We start from the raw sequence: 23,477 nt of genomic DNA, 5'->3' as shown, positions 1-23,477 counted from the left end.
GGGGGGGGGGGGGAGAAACAAACAAACTATGTACAATTCTGATTGATTGTTCAGGGATTCTTTACCTGAAAATTCAGTTCGTCTCAGAGATTGCCCAGAATCTATTATGTAGAACAACTTTGTGTCCTCTATCTGAGGAAAGTATTACACATTTGTAAGATGTGTTTCACAAATGCCTGGCTAGATGTAATAGCAACACTTTCCTTCCTGCTGTTTAGCAGACATCACTGAGTAGAATTTCTGAACTATAAGAGTTTCTGGTAAGCTGAGTAAATCAGTCATTTTACTTGAATGCCAGCAAGTTATTTATTAAGCCTTCTAGCCCAAAATGTTGCTTTATGTTCGTCAGCGGGGGCCAGCTGGATTGGTAAACATCACAAGAATTGAAGACAGACAATGCAACTTCTCTTTGATGTATTCTGGTAATTTCTCATTGTCTCCATACCTAGCAAGTGGAGGAAGTTACACAAGTAAGTAGTAGAAGCAATTTCTATGCCCAGAACATCCATATATGATTTCAGCAGATTAAAATACTAAAGAGTAAAGACATGTTCAAACTTGGGTGCCTAAAGTTAGGAATCTATGGATCCTTAACTTAATGTCAGGAGTTGTGGGTGCTCAGCCTCTCTGAATTCAAGTCACTTACTGATTTGTCTAAATATGTATTTGGATGCCTTGAGCACCTAAAGTGAATTTGTCTAATTTTTTTTACTTGCAGAATTCTTGTGTTCAGGATTCTAGAGATCATATAATAACTTGATAAAAACAAGAGAAAAGTTGAGCAGCTAACTGCAAATCTAGTATCCAAATGGATATCTTATTGTACACTCCATTGTGTGAAATTCCTAATTTTATTAATTGAACAGCAATAAAACGTATTTGCCATAGTCACTTGAGACTCAAAATAGAACATCTACTGTGTTCAAAGGTCATCTACTGTTTGGGCTGAGGTCATCAGGTCTATACACTTGATGTAGCTTAGCTATTTACTAGGGCATTCCCTCAACTTGTAAATTGTGGACATGTTTTCAGAAAAATGGATATAGTTCTTTTCATTAAAGCTTCCTCTAATCACCGAGCAAGCAATATAAATAAAATAATCTCATACTGAAGAGATATATAGACAGAACCCATTCCCATCTTATCCAGGGCTGACAGAGGATAAATTTTATTATGTGCTTGCTATTCCTACACTTATTTGATTGCCAAAACACATATGAAGTTACACACATCTGGGTTTTGGGGTTTTTTTGTGTGTGCTACAACACTAGTAAAGTTTTTATCTACACGCTATGGACATAGTACTACACACATAGACCATTTGGGTTTCCATATGATGAAATTATAGTAAAGAGATGGTTTTAATTTCCATAACTTGCTAATCAAAGTAAACATTTGGAGGAGTTAAAAAATAGTAACTGTGAAAGGTCAATATTAGATATCAACTGCAAAGTTTATCTTGTATTTCCATTTAGTTTGAATGTAATGTATATGCTTATAGAATTAAGACTCACCTAGTTGTCTGGCCATTTGGAGATGTGTAAGTGATAGAAGAGACACCTGCTTGTGCTACCAACTGGGATCCATCATTGAACTGAACCCACACTGCTCCACTAGTCAACTGACAAGAGATGTGTCCAAAGTTATTACAGCTTGAAAATTTCAAATAATTAAAGTTGCATACCATAACTATCTATTTTAAGAAGTTTATGGTAAAATTTTCAAAAATGCCAAAGTCACCTAGGAGCCCAAGCCTCATTGTCTTTCAAAGGGATTTTTAGGCAGATTTGAAAAATAGGACTTTGGCACTTGTGGAAATTTTACTCAAGTTTAGTAGCACGATTTAGCTAAGAATTGTGCAATAAAATTTGTACAAAAACTAATACAAGGTTAGTTTATATGGCTATTGGTTCTACAGTATGTGGTATAATTAGACAAATTACTACACAAATTTACAGACTCATTTAGGACCAGAAGCAGGTCATAAATTCATGTCTGGATTATGCTGTTTTGTAAACTTCAACTTCCCCCCCCCCCCCCCCCTTATCTGGCAGAAAGACCATAAAGAAACCACATATCCAACAATGCATAGAAAATTCACTCCTAATTCCTCCTCCAAAATAGTACCCAACTAATGACAAGTACAAAAGTGACCAATAGCCCTTTAGTTTAACTCATAGTGTCATCCTATTGTTTAAAAAGGTTAGTATTAGTTGACTCATCCACTTGTTGGAGAGTTATAGCATCTACATGGAGAATTAACATAACAAAGAGACTCTTCTAGAGTGGTATATACAGAATGACCTCTCCAACAGGTGGATGAGTCAATTAATACTAACCTTTTAGAGTTATATCTCTCCACTAGTTCTGGTCTTCTCCATCGTCTCAAATAGATAGTTAATCTGAACTTCAGTAAGTAGTACTGGTTAGCTGAACTACTCCACTCAGGTCTTCTCTCAAGGCTAGTTCCCAGTTTCCTCATTCATATTGAGCCTCCCCCCTCCATCATCTTATTGCCCTATCCTGTACTTTCCAACCTATCTGCCTTCAAAAAGTGACCAAAACTATAGTTTAATGAAATTTACTGTATACTCCCTGCTTGCAAGTGAAGCCTAAATACATTTTCAAAATTAAACATTTTTAATACATTTTCTTCTAGTTAAAAAAAATACTTAATTGAAATCCAAAAAAACCTGGACTTGTCTACTTTAAATCAGCAATTCACTACTCACCTGAGAAGCCCAACCAACATTTTTCACAAATACAGATTTTAAAAGCTGGGCTGAATTTGGACTACATTCCTTTTGCTGATTGGAGGAGCAGGTTGTTTCAGGAATGGTAGTGGTGAACACAGAGCCTTCATATGATATCTAAAAATAGAACATAGAAATACACAACACTGTTGTCCTTACTAATTATGAGACCATGATCACTTAGTTTTAGCAATAAAAACCTTAGATGTTTATGTTCCTTTATTCCTGGTTAAAATATTTAGTCTCCTACGTACGTCATCTGACCACTTTAATTACTCTACAGCATGCATGGATTACAAACCAGCAATTGATACTTTTCACTATATTTTTCATCCTCTGAACTAAAGGACTGGTAACAGGACCTCTTTTATACCATGTAAGTACTTTGAGGGTACGTCTACACTTACCTCCGGGTCCGACGGCAGGCAATTGATGTTCTGGGATCGATTTATCGCGTCTTATCTAGACGCGATAAATCGATCCCGGATTGATCCCAGAAGTGCTCGCCGTCGACGCCGGTACTCCAGCTCAGCAAGAGGAGTACGCGGCATCGACGGGGGAGCCTGCCTGCAGCGTCTGGACCCGCGGTAAGTTCGGACTAAGGTACTTCGAATTCAGCTACGTTATTAACGTAGCTGAATTTGCGTACCTTAGTCCGAAGTGGGGGGGTAGTGTGGACCAGGCCTGAGAGAGCAGATTCCCTCTTCTACTTAAGCCTATTTTCCCTTAACTAGAGTCTCCTACTGTCACAACTGCAGTGATTCTCTACTTCATAAACAGGCATCAGAAGTAAGGGTATCAAATTGTGCTCTACTGCTGTTAGGTACCGCATGACATGTCTTTTTCAGATTCCTACAAAACCTAGACAGAACAAATGAATTGAAGATCAAGTTACAATTTCTTTGCTTGTCAATTTGTGTCATAAAACATTTTAATCTAACCGTATTTGTAATCAAATCTGGTAGGTACACAAGTTAAATCCATAAAAATTTACCTTTGTATCTGAATGTAATTATTGTGTATTTGAATTCTAACTAGACAGCAATCCTCAAATCTACATACTTGTTTACTTACAGAAGGATTTATGTTGGGAACATGACAAGGAGTAGAGCTCACAGCTATATTTCTATCCGCTGAGGTAGCATCTCTCGCTGTGCAGTTTACATCCACTAAAGTAGAGGGAGGTGCCAAAGCCTTCGGAGATTCAGTGTTGCCTGGCTTCCTGGAAATTAAAAATAGCACAAGAATAAAGGTCTTCGTGAATCTTCTTACTGGGGATAATTGCGTGAAGTGCAGCGGGCTTAATCAGGAAACCTGGCTTCTCTTAATTGCAATTGACTGTGTGGCTTCAGACAAGTTACTTAACCTCTGTTGCTCTACTGTCCTATCTGTAAAATTGGGCTGCGTTTATGAAGCACTTTATAGCACCATTCATTGAAGAACTTCAGATTTCATATGCGTTTGCTATCTTTTGATCTAGATTTCTTTAACTCACCTGCATGCAGTCTAATTGTATTTTATACCAATGAAGGAGAGTCTATTAATCCAGAGATATTTAAATGTTTACATGCCTAGTTTTGCTACTATTTAAAATAAACTTTTACCTTCCAACAATTATTGGAAAAAAGGGAACACTTTCACTTCTCTTTTCTTCTTCCAAAACAGCAGCTTCCAATGCAAGACAAATACGGTGTCCCTAGTTTTGTGAAGAGAAGGAGAAAAAAAAAAAAGTTAGTTTATATTGAGAACATGAAAGTGCTATATAAATATCTAACATGGACTATCTAATGTGACAGGTGTGCCTGGTGTTCGCAACAGCCTTGCTAAGGCTTACTGGTACAGAGGAAATTGGTTTTGACAAGGCTGCAATATTTCTGCTGTTAGCAGTATAGAGAGCAGCTCCTAGACACACTGCTGTGCCTTTAGAGGGAGCTCAACTCATTCTCCTTTAGCTCAAAGAGCTCACTCCCATGCACCTACTCCAAAGCCCACTGAAGATCATTAGAATTCTATTGACTTCAATGGACTTTGGATCACACTCTATAGGGACACTGAAAATGTGCCCCTATAGGGAAAGATCTAAAGTCCATACCACCCCCTCTTTCCCTTCTCACAGGCCAAGGGAGGAGACAGAAGCAGGATCCCAGTGTAGGAAGCTCACAGTAAAATGAGGGTAGGGAGTGGAAATGCACACAGTGGGTGTGTGGTTTTGGTTTCTTATTCCCGAGCCCACAGAGAGGTGGTATGATTATTCCTGTGACTGCTTATTGGGAGACATGGGGCCTGAAAGGTTGGTTGGTAAATGGGTATTCCACTAAGGGCAGATTAGCGGCATTTTTTGCTTAAAACAGATCTCTTTCACATATCTGCAAGGCTGCTTTGCAGAAAAAGCAACAGAGGCTCTTTTCACAATTATCTTTAATTTACATTGAAAGTTAACTAATCAAATATAGGGATAGCATTACTTTATAAAGTCTGATTGCATTTTAAAAAGTCGTAACATTAAAGAGAAAAGTAGGCACCAAAAGGATAGAAGATAGTCCTGGAGCCAACCTCGGTGAAAAAGGCTGCAAGTTTAGAGGCGGGCACTTTGCACTCAGAGGTGCCTATGCAATAAATATTTACCTCATTTGCATGATCCATATATATTTGTATTTCCTTCTTCAGGCCAATTTCACTTTCTTCTTTCAAAGTGTAGGATTTCCCAGATTTTTCTATCACTCGAGTAATACCTGCTGTCTTGTGTATTTTTGCCCCTATAAAAACAAAGTCTAATCATTTTGTTCTCTAAAATATCAAAAGTTACCAAGTACAGCAAATTACTGCTGCTACATTCTTCAGAAATTGTCAAGAAATAATATACGTAAGACTTGTTGCAAAGAGAAACATATCCATTCCTTTAACTCAATCCAAGATGAACTCTAAACCTAGTAGAAATCAAAAAGCGACTTAAACAGGTCAACTATAATGTTAACATATATTAATGTATTAATGTATATTCAGTATCAGATATAGTTCCTGTGCAAATGCCATGCATTTAAAAAAAAAACCCAAACACAACAATAACCAAATATACATAGATGAGATCCAGCCCAGAATTTCATAGCACACCACTTCACCTTTAAATTACTACTTAAATATTTATGTTAAGACAGTGTTTCTCAACCAAGGTTACATGTACCCCTGGGGGTACACAAAGTTCTTCCAGGGGGTACGTCAATTCATCTAGATATTTGCCTAGTTTCACAACAGACTACATGAAAAGCACTAGCAAAGTCAGTACAAACTAAAATTTCATACAATGACTTGTTTATACTTCTGTATATACTATAGCAGTATTTCTCTACCTTGGGTTATGATATATTTTATAATTATATGGTAATAATGAGGAAGTGAGCAATTTTTCAGGAATAATATGCTGTGACACGTGTGTTTTTAGGTCTGATTTTGTAAGCAAGTAGTTTTTAAATGAGGTGAAACTTGGGGCACACAAGACAATTCAGCCTACTGAAAGGGGTACAGTAGTCTGGCAAGGTTGAGAACCACTGTGTTAAGATATTCCAACTCAAGACATTAAAATAATGAAATCAAGTATTAGAGGACAGTGCTCTTGTGTTACAACTGTTGAAACAAAAATGAAGAATGTATTCATTATTTGTCTTACTCAATTAAATGAAAGGGGCCATTTAAATACAACAAAACAAGAGCTTGTTCTGCAGAACAGGCACTTCTCAGCAGTGCTACTGAAAAGTGGACTTCCCTAAATACTGATCTATTTGTGTTCTTACACAATCTTCAAGAAAAAAGTAACTACTACTACTGCTTTGGAAGGGCTAAGATTGACTTCATTGTATTTGAATGCAGCTATGCCTATTTACACCAGAAAAGAATTTGGCCTGAAAGCTTTTCTTTATTTGTAAGTCATTTAGAGACATGGTTGGATTCCTTGCTCTTGAGGTTTCTACTAAAAATGTCACAATTTTTTCTAGATAATGACAGGGAAAATCTAAGAGCAAGCACACTATTCACCCATCTAAAATGAGAAACAATCACAGGTAGGGAGGAAGATGATCCACAAAGAGAGTGACAGTAGTTTAATACCACTCTTGTGGTGCGTGCTCAAAACACTCGATAACTGAATCTGCCAGGAGATAGTGGGTATTGTAACTTAACAGTATTTAAATGGCTTGTGTGCTAGGGTGAAGAACAATTGACAAAATACTAAAATAGATACAGTACTTTAAAAAATTCTAATACTCTTTCCTTTTTAAACTTGGAAGCGTTCACAATTTGTTCTTAGGCAAAAAAATTTTAAAGCTTGAAGTTACACATGGTTTCTGTTTGATCACCAGGATTTCAGTACAATTTTGCTAAAAAGGTTTAATCGTTGCAGTAAAAAGCTAAAGATATTGTCCATATGAATACATACCATCATAAAAACAAACTTCAACATCTGCAATAGGTGAATTCTCCATCAACATGCACTTAGCATATCTTGTATAGAAGGTAACTTTTGGTGTTTTGGATCTTACCAACTGTACAAATTTGGCTGCATACTGGTACTTTTTCCAGTACTTTTCTAAAAGAAGAAGATTTAAAACTCTTTTAATTGATTAATTCAGAAGGAAAATATATACCTATTTATAAATTATAATGAATTATTTTTAATTTGTGAGATCTGTCACTGTCTAGCTGTTACTAACTGAAAATGGGGAAAGTCAACTTTCAAGAACTTACCTGGTAGTATTTTACAGAGCTATTTAAGTGTTTTACCCTAACAATTTTTTTTTTAAAGTTAGGCCAGTACAGGACATTCATTTCCATGTGAAATATATTGTTTCTGTAGATTCATATATTAATATCATTCAAAGCATATGCTAGTGATTTCTTTAAGTTAGGAAGCGATGGACACATTTTATGAATATTTTCAAGATGGTTTTGGTAAAGTCAGTGAATGATCTTTAAAGCAAAAAGTAGGCTGCTGTACTAACCATTCAGTGAAATACATTACTCAATTGTTATATATGGAGAAGTACTGTGTTAAATGCTTTAATAATCACTCAGGCTCAAACTATGGCCACAAAGAAGTAGAGGTTAGGTTGCCAGCTTTGAAGATTATTTGGAAACCCCTCCCTCAAGTTTAAGTAGTCTGAATACCAGACTCCAAAAAGACTAAAAAAGCTTCTATCTTACCCATCCCCATATGGTGTAATGTAGGCAAATAAGTGATTCCTTATAAGGAAGTCATTAAATGAAGACCAGTACCCTACCTCACAGCGTTATGAAGTCTCATTACATTTCCAAGGAGAAAAAAGTAGTCAGTTTCAATTAGAGCTCTAGTTTTTGTCTTGCTCCTAAATGAATAGGCATTTTCTCCATTGTATTCAACATAAAGTATTTAAAAGCTAGTACTCATTCCAACCATGCACAAAGTTTTTTTAAAAACCACACTTTTAATCTACTTTAAAAAAAAAAGAAATTTTACACTACCTGGCAAGTTGTCAAAGTTGTATATAACAACATCTTCAGGAGGAGAGGGAGGACCATCATCAAGAAGGAAGCCTCTTCCTTCATTTGGATGATAAACTGTGATCTAACAAAAGCCCCCAAAAATCTTATAGTTATATTGCTATACAGTATATCACAATATTCCTTATCTGAAAGCTGTGGATGGAAGTTACACAATGCAAGGCTTAACTACCGTATTCCTCTGTCTAAGCAATTTTAATTGACTTTGGCAGGTTTCAGCTAAAAGTTTAGCCAGTTTTATATCTAAAACCAAAATCAGAGGTCTCTATTTTCTTTAAAAACAGAAACAAATCAGTCTGCTACTCGCATTTCAAAGGCCGCACTACCCAAGAAGAAAATATCTGCAGTTTCGCACCCATCCTTGATGCAAAATATTCAACTGCTATCTAAAGGATAAAAAGTGTTCTAAACAAACTGATACTCAAATTAAGGTTAATATAGTTAAAGGCTACTGCTTTTATTTGTGATATACTGAACAGTTTAATACTATAGTCACTTGATATTTATAATAAATGGAAATGATCAATTCAAGTTAAATTACTACTCACCACACTTCCATCACAAGATATTCTGAGAACTTCTTTCACAAGCTCTTGGGAATGGAGTTCTTTTAGAAACTCCATACACACTTCTCCTGCATCTAAAATACTCACCTAAAACACACACAAAATAAAAGCCAGGTTAAAATTTAATTTCTTGCTCAAATGACACTATACATTTCCCCCCAACACAAATGTTTCAGAAAAGTATTTGTTTCCTCCCACTCCATGTTTATGGCAAATTCATAATAAAAATGAACAATGGTATTACAAAGATCAAGCAGCTGATTTTGTGCTCCCTGAAGTAACTTGTACAGGTAATGCTATTACTTAGGACAATTCTAATGCTTGTTCAGCATGAACAAAGAGTTATATAGCCAAGTGTGTGGCTTCCTGAAGTGACCAATCAGAAATTAGGAGGTAGACCAGCCCTAATATCTTTTCAAATACTAGGGTAAGGGAGGAGATAGAACAGATGGAGGATGAAGGGGGGGGAAAAGCAGTAAGAGAAACAAAGGAAAAAAGAGACAAGAATGAGAAAAAAAAACAAGAAATTGAGATAAGCAGGGACTGAAAGAACTTTATTTTTAGAGGTGGAGAGAAAAAAGAAAGCAATGAGGAAAAGAGGTCAAGAGTGTTTGTGAGAGGGAGCAAGACTATTATCTTCAATTCCAATTAAGATACATAGCTTAAAAGGAAATGTTCATGTTTTATATTGCTACCACGTGCACACAATATTTTAATTTGGTCACATTAACGTTCAAAACAAGACCTGTAAAGTTAAAGTGTGCATTTTTCAAATACTTAAAAAACATGTCTATTTTTAATATATCTAGTTTGTGTCAGGCTGTAGTTTTCTTTTACTTGTAAACTCAGAATGAGACTACACTAACATTTGTGCCAAAAATCAGTAATGGCATTAGATTATATGAAGACTGAAGTTTACCATACTAATGAAGACTAAGATTTACTATGCCATACTAATCTTTGATTTCTTTTAATATACATCTTAGAAAGCATGTGAGCACACCTGTTTTACTGAGCAATTGCATAAAAGAAAAGGATCTCCATTTTCACTATACTTAATCCATAAATATATATTTTTATAATTTCAAAAAACAAAACATACCACTGCATTTTTTGTTTTTTGTCTGATCGATTTTAGCCTGTGAGCATTCAGAGGAGATACAATACTTCGCAGTGTAGGTTTCTGATGTCCTAATAGTTCTTTGCTCCTGATTTTTCCTTGTTCTGAAGTTGGATAGAGACCAAATGCAGATGCTGGTTGAGCTTTGTCAGATTTACATTGAAGTCCAGAGGTATATTTCTTTGTACTGATCTCATTTATAGAATGTGCAATGTCAATGGGGGCACTGGGATTTTTATCATCTTTTAAGCCATTCCAGGCATTTCTTGATGTTTCTTGCTGCACACCTAGATGGTATCGGAAACCTCCATTTGTGTTATCAGTACTGATGTGATCCAGAGGCTCTCTCAGCTGAGCTGAAAAATAGCATAAGTGTGTTCAGGTTAGAGGTTTAAGAAATTCATTACTTTGGAAGATTTTTCTCAGTTCTTAAGGGACAAGAGGAAGTGGGATAGAAAGGAAGGAACTATTTCATGGTCTTTAAAAAAATTTCAAAGTAACTAAAATTTAAAAAATAAAACTAAGTAACTGAAGAAGAAAGGTTGGTTAGCCCTCAATATTGAGTAACATTTCTAGGCTGTGAGATCCGTGTGTCATTTTAGTTTATTCCAAAATAAAATGACTCAAATTTGAAAGATATGTATTGAACTCCAATACAATTTAAAATAAATTCCACTATGTGGAATGTGACTAATGTGTCAATCACTGCCTTTTAAATATAGTGGGTGCAGAGTACCTTAACTGAAACAGCATTTCTGAATAATTTGTTTCCAAATTATTCCACTACTAGTACACTTCTAAATATTTATTTAATTTAAAACAGGAATCAAACTTGATCTCCCTTGGTGGAAAGAAATATTGTTAATTTGCCACTCAGGTAATGTATGTAGTACTATTAAAAGGACTAGCGAGTTTTACTGAAATTACAATATAGCAAACTCTTGATAAAATAAAAACCACTTCTCAAATGCACTTTTTAAGAAGTGTTTTCTATTTTAGCTATAAACTAGACAGAAATAGAATATTTGAATATGCTACTGCCATAAATAAAAAACAATATTTACAATATTCTGCCTTTTTTGTGTCATATGTCAGCAAAAGGGTAGATTAGAAATTTAGATTACACTCGTAGGTGTGAATAGTTATGCTATATTTTCCCACCTTCAACTAGGGGAACAGATTGCTTTTATATTTGATTTGGCCATGACTGTTACTTTATATTTGATTAAATGAGGCCAATATTTAATTGGCCTCATCTCTCTCCTTCACCCAAACAATGAATGCATCCTTTCTGCCATGGGATAGAAGCAATGCAAAAAGAATAAAAAAGAGTTGAGGAGAGAGAGCGAGCAGAGATAGCTAGGTTATATGAGGAATAGGGTAATTCCAAGTATACATCATATGGTTACAATTCCCCCAGGGGAAAGGGAGTCTGGCAATATCAAACAAAGAAAAATCAGTGGTTTTGTGTTATTTAAACCTCTTGGTTAAATTACATCTTTATTATGTACAATTTGCATATATGATGTAATATAATGCATGGCATAGAACTCCTCCTTCCCTTCTGTGTGTCTTTTGTATTTCTCTCCACCCTCCCTTCTGCAGCTCTAATCATCATCTGTCTTTCATACTCTACACTCATACACAAAACATTTTTATGTTATTCAAAGAATAACATCTCAGTATCTCCAAAATAGTGAAGTTAGGGTAAAAATATTCAAAAGCACCAGAGTCCAATTTTCAAAAAAGTGACAGGCATTCAGGAACTTAAATCCCATTGGAAAAAGTCAGTGGGACTTAAGTGCTTTTGAAAATTTTACCCTTCACACTTCAAATCATCATTTAAATAGGCACAGAGTTGTTCTGCTTCTGGTCAGCACTGAACAATGAGGAAGGACTATAAAATTCTGTACTATAATCTTCCTGTTGGTATTAGTTTTTATTAGTAAAATAAATGAAAAAAATCAGAAAGTTAATGATGGTAGCCAAAGGAGAGGATGACCTCATTTCCGAGTGCTACACAATTTGACTATCAAGCTTCACTTATGATACTGCAGGCCGCTATTCTTGTACCATTTACTATCCTCTTAGTTCATAATGTGTTTATCTGCATAGAAAAACAACATTTAAATATTGAAGGGACACATCATAGTAATTCATTATTTTAAGTACCCTCCCATGTTTCCTCCAGGAAGCCAGACTGCGCCCCGCCCATGGAAGCAAACACTATTTAATGTCCTATTTCTTTTGTAATATTAGCAGTACATCCCATTGTACTGGATTATTTCACCACATATAATTAATTTGTCCTTTTGTCACAAATAAGGAAATATAAATTTATAAGACAAGTAAGTAGTTACATGCCTGGGGCAAGTAACAGCATTTCTTTAGATTGTATAGGTCATGCAAACTTGACAATTAAAAAAACAACATTCTGTAAATTCATACCGTTTGTCTGTATGCTTCCAAGCCACTGCTGCATTGTTTCAGTCTGGGACTTCTGTTCTAATAAACCAATACTGGGCTTCATTGGACAGAGATAATTTGAGCTAAATACACAAATATTTGTAAGTGTTTCCATAACAATAAACATGAATATTTATTGGCTATTGAGCCTAAAGCTAAATAAATTTGTACAAAGGGGCTCTTTTACTGAATGAGTAGTACAGCTTTTGTGAAATAAAAGTGACATCCATAAACAAGATTATACTGTATGTTTGTATAACATAAAAGTAATACTATTCCAGATGCAGAGACAGTAACAGAACATGTTTGTGGGGGCTAAGAGAATCATGTAGAACTTTGGAGACTCCAGATAACATGGGACAGGTGCACCAGGCAAATATAGCAAAAAAGCAAATATTATTTCCATGAATAGAGTCTAAAATAGATATATTGGTTTATAGTTATACTATTAGTTAATTGAAGTTTGACAAATTCAAGCCAGCCAGGGCTCTCATCAATTAGGACCTGGAACCTGCACATGCAGAGGACAATGGCTACTGGTGAAGCATTGCATTTGGGGCTTTCTTCCCCCACCCCTCTGCAGCCCCCAGACAGCTATACTGGCAGAAGCCACATCCTCCTCCTACTTGGCATCTAAGCCCCGCTTGCAGAGACTTTCAGCAGTCAAGACTTGCTCCTCCCCTCATGATGGGACCCTGCCGTTTTCACCAGGGACATATAGGAGGGGAACCCATTTTTGAAACACTAATAGAAAATGCATTTGTGATGACTGAAATTTAAATATATATTTTTTCTACTATAGCTTATTCCATAACATTATGCATTTAACAAGCTAGATAGTTCTTCTAGATTTTATCTTAAAACTGCCAATTCTAAATCAGACTGATTCTTACTGTGTTTGGTCTTTCACAGGTGGAGATGTGTGCTTTTCAAAAGAACCAGAACTACAGGAAGTCTTATCCTTAAATATAGGGGGAATATCACCATAGCTGTTTACAGGTGAAAATCTTTCTGTATTTTCCATCACTCCTACTCTGGTCGTTGAAAGCAGTTCTATGGAATGGCATCTCTCCACAGTGTTTGATATTCCTTGAATCTGACTGCGAGATGCACCAGACCTATCAGAAGAATGGGCCCTCCGAAGATAACGTGAATGTGGCCTCTCTTCAGTAAGTTGCATTGTTCTTCCCCTACCACTTATGCCAGTTTCTTTTCCCTGAATTCCCCAGTGATTATAAGAACTGCTTCCATCCACAGATGAAATGTCACTGGAATTCTTATTTTTAGGAAATACAGTCATTTTATTTGGGAGTGGCTGACCAACCAAGAGCCTTTTCTTTTCCTTCAAGCAACCACTTACACTGACACTGGAAGAGCCAGTAAAGGCTGTAGAGATTGTGGCATTTCCACTGTCCATTGAATCCTCCACGGTTCCTGAATCTTTACTTCGTGCAGAGTTATATCTGGACATAAAAGGATGATCCAGTACAGATGAAAGACTTAAACGATCTGCTGGGTTTTTGCGAAGTAACCGGTGTACAAGGTCTTGAGCTTCCCCTGACAAAAAAGTTGGCATTTCATAATCTGCTAATACTACTTTATTCAATGTGTTCTTGACTGTGTCAGTGTCAAAAGGTGGTTTCCCAATAAGAAGAGTATAGAACATACACCCCAAAGACCACACATCAGATTCAAGTCCATGTGCACTCCGTGTGGCTATTTCTGGAGAAATGTAATTAGGAGTTCCACACATTGTGTAATGCTTTTCATGAGGCATTTTCAATTGTGTTGCTAGTCCAAAATCAGCAATCTTGATGTTCATATTACTGGTGAGTAGAAGGTTAGAAAGGGTGAGGTCCCGATGTAATATTCCATGAGAATGAAGATACAACATCCCTGTGATAATCTGATGCATAAAGTGTCGCGCTGTTAGAACACAAAATATAAAATCTGGTTTTAGTAGAATATTTGAAACAGTAAGTATCAAAACATGACTTTTTAAGTATCTTCTTATCTGCCCCAATCTGACCCATTTATTAGGATCAAATTACTACTAAAAATGTGTAATGTAACTGTCATTATATTAAAGAGATTAGAGGAGAGATTATTTGCTGTTACCATACTGCTTAGCTGCCTCACCAAGACTGTGTGTTTCTAAGGCAAATCCATGAAACATGGAAATGGCGCTTGTAATCCAGTAATCAAATCTGTTTCGTTGCCACTGTGCAAAACCACACTGAATCAAGAACTTGAGTACAAATTGAAAATATTTAAAATTGGCCCTAGATGCTTTGACAACTTGTTAACATGGGGCAGCGATTTTATTTTTGAACACCCTAGAACAGTGGCTTTTAAACTGTGGTCCGCAGACCGCTGGGGGTCTACAGGCTATGTCTAATGGGTCTGCAAAAGGTTGTTGTTACCATAGAACGGTGGTTTTCAGCCTGTGGTCCATGGGGCTCCGCAGACTATATCTAAAATTTCCAAACGGGTCAAACAACTCCATTTGAAAATGTTTAGGGGTCCGCAAATAAAAAAAGGTTGAAAAAAATCACTGCCCTAGAAGTTAGTATATAAAGCAGATACCTAGAACCCATTTGTTTTGTGTGATGTATAGGTTATATATACACAAGAGACCAGGTATTTGGACACAGTGTAACAGATCACTAACAAGCTGGCACAGAGGTCAACAATTTTGAAAACACAAATAATTTTGAGCAGTCCCTTCTCCCACTAAACTAATTTAAAAGTTACAATTAGAAACTGTTTTCCCTACCACAACAGGTAAAGCAATCATGCAACAGAGAAGAGCAAGAGCGTAGTCTAGAACAAGAGGGTAAATGCCTTGAGGCTTCACACAGACTGAAATAGTGTCCTGTACCATTGCTTCAGGATTATGGCTATGGCAGGAAGCACTGTTTGATGAGGCAAATGACCATTAACCCCTCTTCATCCCATACACATTACAACATAAACATAACATTTCTTCTCACTTCCTTTCAATTACCAATCCTTATTACAGCTCAAGGAATTCACCCTTCCTAATTGTGTACATGATGCACTCTTGGCAAAGTGCCTGAAGCACATAGGAAAAAAAAGTTACAAGTTATTCTAAAATACAGTAAAGTCACCTCTACAAGGCAGCCTTCTGTCCTGAAGCCACTCAGAAGTATTCCCAAGTGTACTGTGTACAAGTCAGCTTCATCATTAGACCACCTCTAAATTCAGTCAATATGACTCTACATGACAACATAAGAGCAGGATCTTATTCAACAAATCCTTATGACTTAGTGAGAATAATAAGTTTGTACCACCCTCAATGCCTGTTGGCAGTGCAGAGCCAACACAACTAGAAGAGGAATTATATTCACTTGTATTTCGTTAATGAATTGTTTACAAGTTCCAATCAGTTGCACCTGTGCAATCCCACTGGAGACAGTGGTGTTACCTTCAGAATAGAACTGCATTTTAAATTTGGTAGTCATCCCTAGGGATGTACTGTATTCTTCAGTGCTTCTGCCTCCCAGCTGGAGTGCAATTAAAGACATATTGGTTGGAAAGCAACACCAACTACCATCTTTCAAATTGCAGAAGCTAGTCTACTGGCCAACTCCCTTATTCCCCTCCCCCACCTGCTCCCAATATATTCAGTCTCTTTTTCTACCCTTTAGGAGTTTGGAGAGGGCAAAGACCTTAAGAAAACTTTGGAGAGAGAGGAGTGAATTGTACTGGTAAAAGTCACTATTCCACAGAAAAAACTACTTTGTGTCTAGCAGACAGTATTTTTTAAATAACTTTTCCCAAATTGGTTAAAGCACGCCGCTTTGCAGCTTCCTGTTCTATCACTTAATTCTGGCTCCTGAGTCTGTTATGGGGATGATATCTATAAGGGATGATGCAAAGCTTTAACAGGTGAAGGACAATGAATTGCACTTACAGGTATTTTGGTGCTTTAAAAAAAAAAAATCCCCTAACGTACAGAAATATCTGTCCTGAACCACTATTCAAGAGACCAACAAAAATTAGTTGTTTGACGTGTATATCTACTTGACAAGGAACAAATATTTGCACTGTAAAAATTATAAACAAAAGAAATAGTATTTTTCAGTTCACCTCATACAAGTACTGTAAGGCAAGCTCTATCGTGAAAGTGTAACTTACAGATATATATGTTTTTTGTTACATAACTGCACTCAAAAACAAAATGTAAAACTGTATAGCCTACAAGTCCACTCAGTCCTACTTCTTGTTCAGCCAATCGTTAAGACAAACAAGTTTGTTTACATTTACGGGAGATACTGCTGCCTGCTTCTTATTTACAATGTCACCTGAAAGTGAAAATAGGCATCCGCATGGCACTTTTGTAGCTGCCGTTGCAAGGTATTTACGATATGCTAAACATCCGTATGCCCCTTCATGCTTCAGCCACCATTCCAGAGGACATACTTCCATGCTGATGAAGCTCGTTAAAAAAATAATGCCTTAATTAAATTTGTAACTGAACTCCTTGGGGGAGAATTGTATGTTTCCTGTTCTGTTTTACCCGCATTCTGCCATATATTTCATGTTATGGCAGTCTCAGATGATGACCCAGCACATGTTCGTTTTAAGAACATTTTACAGCAGATTTGACAAAACGCAAAGAAGATACCAATATGAGTTTTTTAAAAAATAGCTACAGCCTTCGACCCAAGGTTTAAGAATCTGAAGTGCCATCCAAAATCTGAGGGGGGAAACGAGGTGTGGAGCATGCTTTCAGAAATCTTAAAAGAGCAACACTCAGATGCGGAAACTACAGAACCCGAACCATCAAAAAAGAAAATCTGCTGGTGACATCTAACTCAGATGTTGAAAATGAACATGCATCGGTCTGCTCTGCTTTAGATTGTTATCAAGCAGAATCCATCATCAGGGTGGTTGAAGCATGAAGGGACATATGAATCTTTAACACATCTGGCACGTAAATATCTTGCGATGCCGGCTACAACCATGCCATGCAATTTCAGGTGACATTGTAAACAAGAAGCGGGCAGCATTATCTCCTGCAAATTGCAACCAAACTAATATGTCTGAGCGATTGTCTGAAGTAGCAGGACTTGTGGGCTATAAGGTTTTACATTGTTTTATTTTTGAGTGCAGTTTCTTTTTTGTACATAATTATACATTTGTAAGTTCAATTTTATCATGGAAGAGATTGCATTACAATACTTATATTAGGTGAACTGAAAAATACTATTTCTTTTGTTTTTTACAGTGCAAATATTTGTAATCAAAAATATAAAGTGAGAACTGTACATGTTTTCTGTGTTGTAATCGAAATCAATATATTTGAAAAATGTAGAAAACACCCAAAAATATTTAAATAAATGGTATTCTATTTTTTTTAATCACGCAACAGATTTTTTTAATCACGCAACAGGCCTAGTTCCTGTTGTATGGAAATGCAACTCAGATGTAATACCAGAGGCGCAAATCTGTGGAGTAAGAATGTGCCAATTTTACATAGTCATATTTCAGACTAGAACTGTAATTTAACAAAGGTTACACCTTAATGTTAAAAGGGAAGATCTACCTCGGCATCACTGAAGACCAGTTTTTAATATTTGATTTCTAGTAGCACACGGACTTATAAGGAGGGATGCAAGAAATCGGTTTCCCAGAGAAAAACATGGAATTTTCATTTTTACAAACAATCTTCAGTTTTTACATTTTGTGAAAAAATAAAAATATATTAACTATTAACTTAATTTTGCTGGAAGGACCAATGTCACTTATTCAATGCACACAACCTCCCGCTCTTGTGACTGATTTTTTAATTTAAAATTACAGTGGAACCCCTTTTTATCCGATCTAATTGGGACCGGGGCCAGAATGGATAATCAAAAATTGGGATAATCAGGAGAATTGGCAAAGAGCTTTCTATCCCTTATTTTGAGATGCGGTGGGGGGTGCTCGGGCAGTCGGCCCCACGCAGTGGGGCTGATCACCGGAGCCACAGCCACTGTCAGCCCCAGGCAGCTGGTGGTTGGTTAACATGGAGATCCGAATAATGGAGGCTTGGATTAACGGGGTTCTACTGTATATCAATAAAACATTGTGTTCTACTGATAACTATATATATTGTGGCTAAGGAAACTAAAGTTCAGCATTTCATTTTAATCACAGAAAAACATGGATTTTTATGTTGTTTTTTAAATCAGAGAATTTTGGATTTTTTAATCACAGAAAACTAGGATCCCTGCTTATAGGTCATAATTGTTGTTATTCTATTATGCTATCATTCCTGTCCCAAACAGGACTAACAAGAAAACAAAGAAACTATGTATCAAATATATATGCAATTGTAGCAAAGTCTTTCAAGTACTACTAGATTTAGAACTACATAGAATTGCTCCAAGGGAAAGCAATGATAGTGAAACATTTTAAAAGGGACTTTTATCTATCAAAATTAAATGCCTGTTTAATGATAAAAAAAATACTAACTAAAAATGTCACTATATGAAAGAATCCAACCCACTTTCTTCTTCAGAGAAAGGCTTCATTCTGTTCTTTAGATATCTGCTCATTTCTCCATTGTGACACATCTCTAGTATCAGGTACACGTAGTTGCTATCTTCAAAATAATTATAAAGCTAGAACATAAAAACAGAAAAAAAACAGTTAGAATACTTTTACAATGAAGAGAGCAGAATTTTAAGGTAGTGTACAAAGTGTAAGGTTATTCTTACCTCAAGTATAGAAGGATGTTTTAATTGACAATGTATCTTCACCTCATTTTGAACTCTCTGTACCATTCCAGCTTTGTGCATGGCCTTTTTGTCTATCTGAAAAGGGACCAGAGAAGTAGTTTCAAGACACATTTTAAGATAAATCCCACAATTCAGTGAATGTTGTGAATGCTACCATCAGACTCTACTTGTGTTGACTATATATTGCATAGTACAAGTTGTTTTGTAATCCTACAGATACCCAAGTTCTTTCTACATTTAACTTTTTTTTTAAATCAGTCTATTTGCACTTTGAGTTTAAATCACAATATTGTGCACTTAATACCTTGTTCTTAGTAGTAAACACAGAGATTTGGAATAATATTTGATTGTTAAACAAGCAGTTATGCATGCAAATCTATAAGAACTGAAAAAAGGAGACACTAATAAAACAGATAAGAAATATTTAGGCATGTTTAATGTGGTAAAATTGACTACATATTGCTTATAAATATTCCATTTCAATGAAACCTGAAAACATAATCTTGTGAAGACAAACCTATACAGCATGTATTAATTCTAGCAAAAGTTTGTTAATATGAATAAGTAAAGTTTATAAAATACAAACTGATATTTTGATAAACTATAAGCCAGCCTTCCAAGACAATCAAGTTTAACCAGCCCAGGCACAAAATCTGTTTACCCACAATTACCACAAAGAGGATAATAATGAAAAATCTAATGATTTTTCTTTTTTAGCAGATGAAAGTAAATTTCTTGTCCACGGGTCAGTGGAATTTTGCAAGCCTACTGTAAGCTCAGGTTCTAATCCTGCAAACTACTCTGTGTGAGCTGAACCCCCTGCACTCATTTGGAACCTCACTGACGTCAGGATCAGGCTCTTAGAATATAAATTCTGAGGCAGGAACTGTGGGCCAGATCCTCAGATTATAAATTATCCTCCTGTAAATTACCATAGCTCCGTTGAAATCCATGATAATTTACACAGGCTGAGGATAAACCCCATCTTTTATGTGTTTCTACTGCACTTGGCATGAAGAAGAGCCAGTCAGATTGGGATGTCTGGGAATCACCCCTATATATATCTATATCTATATATCTATATCTATCAACTTTGCAATATGCAATTCAATCACTAGCTCTTAGCCACAAAATTTAATGCAGAGCATTAGATATGCAACCAAAAGCAAAGTTGGGCAAGGGAGGAGAAGATACCAGCAGTGAGAGGCAATATTCTCGCAGCAGTATGCATAGCTATAGTAGGACAGGAATGTGCTGAGGTGACTCGTCCGTCAGTGGTTGCACCTGTGCAAGGCACATTGGCACACGTGCATTCTCCAGCCCTGTATGGGGCAGTAGTAACACTTACCATTTTGATGGCCACTTCCAGGCCAGTTTTTAGGGATATTGCCCTGTAGACCCCGGCGAAGGAGCCCTTCCCCAGCAGGTTCCCCACCTTGAAATCCTGATAAAGAGAGAGAGAGACCACCACAGTTAGTCTTCCATCACCTCTTCCAGGGGTGCTGGAACAATTTTTATAGTGGGGGTGCTGAAAGCCATTCAATCAAACTGTAAACCATGTATATGATGGAAACCACTTCAAGCCAGGGGGTGCTGCAGCACACACACCCGCACCTCTAGTTCCAACACTTACGCCCTCTTCCCGGCCGGGGGGAGGAGGGGACGGGCGCCAGGAGCGTACCTGGATAGAGCGCTCCCCGGACCGGCTGCGAGACATGCCGGCAGAGGCAACGCGGCTGGGCGTGGGGGCCAGAAGGAGACTCAGCAGCCACTCCGGCATCTTCCCCGGAGCTTGCACTCTAACACAGTGGCCAAAGGGGAGCAGTAACCGCGGCGCCGGAGCCGGGCAGCCTTCCCGCCGGCTCTCCCGCGCCTGGGGGAGTAGAAGGGGGAACAACAGCCGCCAGCTCCCGCTGCCATAGCAGCGGCGGCAGAGTCACTTCCCGTCGTCCTGCCATCCTAAGCGGCCGCAAAGAGATGCTCCCCCCCGTGGCCCGTCACAGCCCCCGCACGGAAGACTCGGTTCCCTTTGGGGGTGCTCCGCCCCTCAAGCGGGCACTAGGGGCCCTGAGCACCAGTGACTACTAGGATCCCGTGGGACAACTGAAGCGAGATGGCAACAGATGTGCATGGCAGGGAGAAAGCGAAAGGGGCCCACTCACACTCCGAGGGCTGTGGCCAAGCTGTTTGCGCCGATAAGTTCCCTTGTAAACGGTGACGCATAGAAGCCTTCCCTGTCCCTGCAGTACGTAGGGAGACCAACCTGGAGCTCTGCAACCACCCTCCAGCGAGAACAACCTCTTGTCAGCTAGGGACGCTCAGCGATGGCACACGGACAACACCCTGTACCCTAAAGGGCTGAGCCCAATTCCAACAGCTGGAAATAGTGTAGGCGGATCCCAACCACCTTTTGACTTCCTAGGGGTCTAACCTAACAATGTCCCTTCATCACCACAGTTGATCGGGATACAACACAATTAAAGGGACAATCTTGCTAACTAGTCCCCTGGCTCAGTGTTACTCTCAGGGCAGACCGTGTACTTCCTGTCACTTGTATGTGAACAATGAGGTAGTATTAGTATTGAGTGGGATGTATGGTATTATGGAGGACCCATCGCTAGCAAGAGAAGACTGTCACCAGACAATGTATTTGTTATAGTCTCTGGCCCTAATCTGCAATGTACTTCTACATCGACCTCGAGCTTCCAACACGACGACTCTCCAGTCCAGACAAAACTCCGATTGACCACAACCAGAATCATATACATGTTCTGTCTCCTGAGTCATGACATGAGTAGCGGCTTCCAGTACAGACTGGTAGCAGAGTAACTTCAAAATACGCCAAAATGTTGGTCTTTGCCTTCTCCCTGATGTACCAAAGAATATACCATGGAGTGGCCAGAGACCGCAGCGATAGGTGCTTCTGAAACGCATGCAGTTAACAGTGGAGTAACAAGTGTCTGCTGCACTGCAGCCAGCTGGCCACGGGGCTTGCGGTCATTGGGAGACAGAAGCTGCAGGATGCATGCGGGGTCTGGACAGCAGAGCAATCAAGCGAACACGCCCAGAGGCAGTAGAAACCATCTGCCTGGTAGTTTGGTCTGAGATCAGGTTGCACAAGAAATACTAGGCTGGGGGAGAGAGCAGGAGTTCCCTAGGAGCAAACGGTGCTATTGAATTCACACTTGCCACCTGCCAGGGTTCAGGCTGCCAGGAGGTGGTGGGCACGACCGGGGGAAAGGCCACCCTATCCGTGTCCTCCTCCCCAGTCGCGCTTACTGCGCTGGGGCGCCCCCTGGGAAGCTTTAGGCCCTGAGCCAGCACAACACTGCAGGGGGAGGAATTCACTCCCCTCGCGGGGGATGGGAGAGGCACCACCCCAGCAGGTAGCAGGAGGGGGCGGGACTGCTGCTCCAAGCTTCCCGTCCCGGAGGAATTGGTCGGGTCCTGCCCCTGTCCGCTCAGGAGAATGGTGGGGTCTCGGCCCCACCCCCACGCGGGGGATGGTCGGGTCCGCACCTCTATCTTCTCGCCGATGCAGGTCGCCATGGTGCTGGCCGGCCGCTCCTCCCGCGTCCTTTCTATGATTTCCCCTCCGAAGCGCGGCTGCGGCGCCCCATTATGGCCGCGTCCTCAGCCCGCCGTGCCCCAGGCCGCTCCTGTCCCGCTCCAGGGCCCGGCGGGAACCTCCCTTCCTCCACACCACCATTTTGAAAAATCGCGCCGTTAACCCTCCTAGAGCGAGGCTGCGGCTGACGTAATCACGCTCGCTCGGAAGCGCCAGTAGCTCCATGTTGCGAATAATAGAGATGGCGCATGCGCAGTTGGCTGATTACTCATGCCCGAAATAAACAAATATATGATTGCTGCGCATGTGCGAAATGGAACGCAGACCCATCCCGGGGCGGCCTGGCCCCATCTGCAGGCTGCTGCTGGAAATGCAGCGAAGAACGTTTAATTGGATGCAGCCACACTCCTGAGTTTGTGAGGGCTCCTTCCACGCAGTATTATTAGAGCCTGGTGTACTTGACCTGGTAAGTTTAGATCCTGAGTCATTCAGATCCGAATCTGAACTCTCCCAAAGTTGGGGAGTAGGAGGAGGAATTCATATCCTTGATTACAGTGTGGACCTTTCCCTAATAACAAAGGACAAATTATTATTACTCACTCATTAGTAATTACTACTGCAGGCTGGTCCCCGACTGTGGAATGAACTTCTCAAAGGAACTAAGAACTATCCCGAACCCAGTAGTGCCTCTCTCACAAATTAATCGTGAGTCATGGGGTTTTGGAG

At 38.8% G+C, this 23,477-nt stretch overlaps 1 protein-coding gene across 1 annotated transcript; it reads right to left on the bottom strand.

The window, feature by feature from the left end:
- Positions 1-22,746, bottom strand: PLK4 (polo like kinase 4). The gene is made up of 16 exons (XM_065404671.1): positions 22,703-22,746; positions 20,532-20,627; positions 19,163-19,258; positions 18,952-19,066; positions 13,328-14,360; positions 12,417-12,517; positions 9,951-10,324; positions 8,831-8,935; positions 8,244-8,346; positions 7,183-7,332; positions 5,379-5,509; positions 4,358-4,449; positions 3,828-3,975; positions 2,733-2,870; positions 1,515-1,621; positions 1-445 (listed from the first exon to the last, which is right to left on the bottom strand). Exons 1-16 carry the CDS (start codon positions 22,730-22,732, stop codon positions 346-348), a joined length of 2,919 nt encoding a protein of 972 aa, XP_065260743.1. The 5' UTR covers positions 22,733-22,746; the 3' UTR covers positions 1-345.
- Positions 22,747-23,477: the final 731 nt, after the last annotated feature.

The sequence above is a fragment of the Emys orbicularis genome, chromosome 5, assembly GCF_028017835.1.
Source record: "Emys orbicularis isolate rEmyOrb1 chromosome 5, rEmyOrb1.hap1, whole genome shotgun sequence".
NCBI lineage: Eukaryota > Metazoa > Chordata > Testudines > Emydidae > Emys > Emys orbicularis.
Note: the sequence above shows the minus strand (reverse complement) of the source record. Positions and strands in the feature narration are given on the sequence as shown.